The sequence below is a fragment of the Eurypyga helias genome, unplaced genomic scaffold (assembly GCF_000690775.1).
Source record: "Eurypyga helias isolate BGI_N326 unplaced genomic scaffold, ASM69077v1 scaffold36314, whole genome shotgun sequence".
In the NCBI taxonomy this organism is placed as follows: Eukaryota; Metazoa; Chordata; class Aves; order Eurypygiformes; family Eurypygidae; genus Eurypyga; species Eurypyga helias.
Genome location: NW_010248958.1, coordinates 78,123 through 82,895, shown reverse-complemented (window position 1 = coordinate 82,895; position 4,773 = coordinate 78,123). Strand labels below are relative to the sequence as shown.

The 4,773-nt window shown below is 38.4% G+C and overlaps 1 protein-coding gene across 1 annotated transcript; it reads left to right on the top strand.

Annotated features, from left to right (window-relative positions):
* Positions 1-1,929: 1,929 nt before the first annotated feature.
* LOC104509325 (AF4/FMR2 family member 2-like) lies at positions 1,930-2,817 on the top strand (the record flags this gene model as incomplete). The annotated part of the gene is made up of 1 exon (XM_010151223.1): positions 1,930-2,817. A coding segment is annotated over one exon (888 nt), but the record flags the coding sequence as incomplete, so codon positions are not given.
* Positions 2,818-4,773: the final 1,956 nt, after the last annotated feature.

Sequence of the window (4,773 nt, the reverse complement as noted above, 5' to 3'; positions counted from 1 at the left end):
TCCTGCTGGGCCCTTAAGCACAATGGAATCTCCTTGTTTTAAATTTGGGGGTTGAACAGAGAGAGCCTGGTTTTGGCTGCTGCCCAAACAGCTCATTGTGCAACTCAGTTGAAGGAGACTCATATACAAAGAGCTCATATACAAAGAACTTATTCTTGGCTTAGCTAGAATATAATTTTTGCCACTAAAATGACCAACCTAGGGACCTAGTTAGTGAATAAAAGTGATTCGTGGTTCTCCACAACTGGGATTATTAACTGTGTCAGTTAGGAGCACTGGCAAAATGTGTATAGATGAGAACAACACTGAACAGTTAATTTTTAAATCACTGCCTCAGTGCAGTGGTAATATATGTTACAATCTCTGAGAATGAGCAAAAGAAAATTTGCATTTATCTTCTTTTTCAACTTTTTTTACAGCATATGCAGTACTAAGGGAAAAAAATATCTTTCTGCAATATTGTTCTCATCTCCTGACTAGTTCAGCAGTGGGTAATACACGCAGATATTTCAGGAGAAATTCATGCATGGATTTTTTTCATCACTCAAACTTCTGTTTAATACTTGAGGAAAAGGGATCAGTGGCATGGTAGGATCTCCCATCAAGGAATGAAGTGTGACATGATCTAACCAGTCACAAGCTCACAGTGCTGCCTTTCTCCATCTGTATGGCCTGGTGTTAAGGCATCTTGGGACTGTGGCACTACTGGCTGTATTGAGTGGAAAAAAAAAAGCACCAAACATAAGTAAAAGTACTGTTGGCTGTATCCCAAAGTATCTTACATACACTGCAGCTTCATCATTTGATTCCAGACTGTAGAAGGTAACCATCTGCTTGAACAGGAACTATAGATTTGCTTTGTTTTTATCCTTTGAGTCTTGCAAAGTAATAAGCATGGGGAATAAGATGTTTTAGTTCTGTGCGGGTCATTTCAGTGGAACATAAAGGTCGGTAAGAAGACTGGTACTTTGGGTGTCTTTGGGGTGAGTGAGAACGGGAAGAGCAAGGAAATTAGCTCTGTATAAATTATAGCCTCCAGTTTATTTGTCCAGCCTTTTTACAAGTGAAAGGAAAAAGGAAAAAAGAACAAAAAAACCCTGCTTCATGATTCAAAAGAAAAAGTATAATAGCAGTGAAACACAGATGTCAGTATTTATTTAATAATTACTGGAATTCAAAGAAAAGCACGATTTACAAATACAACCAGCCTGCAGACAACAGAAGAATCCCAATACTTAAGAATGTGGCAATCATGTCTATTTATGTTCCATAAGCAAATATTTTTGAATGATCTTTATTTGAAGCTACTGTAGCATTTGAGTGGGTAGAAGCTTTTTCTTTTCTGGATTCAGATGGTGGATACCTCAGGTCAAACTGAACCCTCTATAAAAAAGTAATTTGAGTTACAGTGGAGTGAAGAGTTTGGTACTGTAAGTTTATTACAGACTACCCAGCTTCTGTTTGTGGCAGGACTGTGGGTCAAGGGGCTGATAGAGCAGTAACATACTTAAATAAACTGTGCGATCGCAATTCAAATGCTCAGTAGCCAGTAATTGCCCGTGCATGTTTTGCATGATGTGAAATGTATGAACCCAACATCTCTGACATAAAACTAGCCTATTTTGTTCCGAATATCCATAACTGATGCAATTTAAACACTTCTCTGAGAGCATACTTAAGAAAAAGGGAAGCAGTGTACAAGTATTACTCATGCAGGCCTGTTTCAAGAAATTCTTTGAACACAGTTATTGATAGGTTTCTCTTATATAACGTATATAAAATGTAATTGAAATTAAATTAAATGTCAGCATGACACCATTAAACAGCTAACATTTGCCATCTTCTAAGATAACTGTTCTGAGCAGTAACTTTGTAATCAGGAATTTACTCTTTTCCTTTTCTTTTTTAATTTTTTTTTCAATGTTTTAGACAAATAAAGGCGATGCCCTTGCAAACCGTGTCCAGAATACGTTGGGAAATTATGATGAGATGAAGGACTTGTTAACCAACCATTCCAACCAGAGCCACCTTGTAGGAATCCCAAAGAATTCTGTCCCGCAGACACCCATTGATAAAAATGAACAGAACTTTTTCCCTGAACCAAGAAACAGGATGATCCCATCTCATCAGATCAGTGGCCACTCATCGGCATCAATGCCTCCACCTTCGTCATTGTCATCTAATTCTTTGCTACACAGTCATCAGAGCAGCAGGAAGTCGAGGACAGACTGGTCACGTGGTGGTCACAACTCTAGTGGGGCCCAGCCAAGCCAGTCCAGTAGCCAGCAGAGTCGGACAAAGCATAGCTCTTCTCATGACCAGCCGCAGGGCAGGTATGAAGACCTCTATAACTGCCAGAGTGAGCAGCATAAAAGTGGAGGAACTGAGGAAGCAAATTCTATAGCAGCATCTTCCCATTCGAGGAGGCATACTCACTCCAAGTCAGCAGCGGGAGAACATACTTACAAAGAAAACAGTCATTCGAAGTCACCCACAGACCTTGAGTTTGTAGGTCATGGTCCGGGATCGCCACTTCCTTCCACATCTCTGTTATCTGCGAACAATGGCCTTTCGACCCAGAATTTCCCACCAGGACTTCACTGTAAAAACAGCATGGTCCAGCAAAAGCCTACAGCCTATGTCAGGCCTATGGACGGTCAGGACCAGGTACCCAATGACTCACCCGAACTGAAACCTCCCATAGAAATTGAGAGTGGATATGGAAATCAGTCCTTTGGCACCCTGCTGGAAGGAAAAGTGAACCCACCTAGTTCCAAGAACAAAGTACCAAAGCTCAACATTCCTCCTGTTACTGAAGTAAGTAGTTTAAAATACCTTCTCTCATACTGTTGGAGTATTTCCTGCACTGAATATTTTCTCTGGAAATACGCGGTTCCATTTCCTGGAATTGTGGTCTAAAACATTCCTTTTTTTTGGAATGGTCATGACTACTTTTGGCAGAGTTTGTTGTGATAGTCCCAGTCGCAATATCTAAGGAAGTTTTAAAAGCACAGTTTGCAATACTAACATGGCTTGTTTCCAGTTAACATTAAAGGTCTCAAGGATGTGATACGTTTATACCAGCTGGAATTCTGGACACAGAACTCTAATATCTCAATTCATCTGCAGTTTTCACTCTTCTTGCATTTGCAGTTAGGAGCTAGTTTGATAGAAAGATTGCTGATTTAAACTCGAAGGAATAAATGGCAGTGTTTGATTTCCATCGGTACTGAATAGTTCTACCAGTAAGGAGTTTATTTGCAGAGTTTGCTAAATTCCCATTGCTTTTAGTGGAATTATTATGGCTTAAGTTCTGAGTAATGCTTATGAAAATGTGTCCCATTAAAGCTTTTCTGCATTTTGAAGAGCTCTTAATATTGGGATTCAGTCCCAATCTCTGCTACCAATGGTTTAAGCTGTTGAATTTTGTATTGGTGGTCAGTACAGTAGTCCTGTGAGGAACATTTTGGTTGGTTCATATTTGTGCCCGTTCTACACACAGATGTATCAGAAGGATACCAATTGAACTGTTTATACTCTGTATCCTTTTTCTCTTACTCTGATTTTCTCTAAAGCAGTAACATTTGCAAGGTAGGTTTATAGTGTACATATGAGCAGAATTGCAATATGGGTTTTTCATAGCTTTCTGTTTTCTCCAAAATATTTCTTTGCTTGGTAATATTTTTATACTAGGAGTGAGGAGCGATGCATTCTTAAACCACTTTATTGCAAAAGGTCAGCTTTTTCTATTGGAATAATTGCTTCAAGCCAATAATTTGTTTGACTATTTAAAAACTTGATGTTATTTATTAACATTCCAGGCAGCAACAAAGACTGATGTGTTTTGCAGTAGAGCTTGGAATAATTTTCTGGGAACTGCATCTGAAAACAGTAAAAGGCCTATTTATATCAAGTGGAAGCTGAGGGTTGCTTGCAGATGGTGTTTTATTAGAAAATGTATTTGTTAATAAACGTAGCTTTGTACAAGATTACTTTACAGATGTTTCTGTTTATTTTTACCTTAGGTTAAAAACCTGCTGATGTAGATGGCTTCATAGTCTGTTGTGATTTGTTGCTAGCATTGTTTGGCAAGTAAATAATTGCATGCAAAGGAAATAATGATGTTGCAAAAGCAAATAGATTTTTTCACTTTTGCACCTATTAACACTGTGAGTCAATAGAGGCACTTTAAAGTGCAGCATTAATACACAGTGATTTGGAAATAGAATGTACCTTTTACAACTTGTCTCAACTATCAAGAAGGCGTCTTTTTTCTTTAATTTTTGAGGGAAATCCTGACACTGTTAAAATCAATTGAGTTGTTACCAGCGTTTTTTGGGCACGTGATATCACCCACAGTCTTTTTGCGTAGCTCTAAGAACCTCTGACGTGAACTGTTATTTTTGGAAAGAGGCCTAGGCACACAAAGAAAAAAATACATTGTGAATTTGTTGCTACAGCTGCTTTAGTTTATATCCTGTGTGTAATGAAAAGTATAGGTGTATTATTAATTTCATTTCTGATCAGATAAATGGTAAATTCTAGGCATTTCAGAAGTGAAAGCAGATAATAATCTTAAACCAGTCTGTATGATAAGAACAAACACTAATTGTAAGAGGGGAGGAAAACCCAAAGCTGTGTTAAGGTGACGAATGACTTTCCTTTTGGATACAGAACCTATGACAGTGGCCAGACTGATGGATGTTTTACATCTCCTCCTGAGTTTGTAGGTTGGATTTTTTTTGCCTGTGGCAGGACTGTGAACTTTGGCAC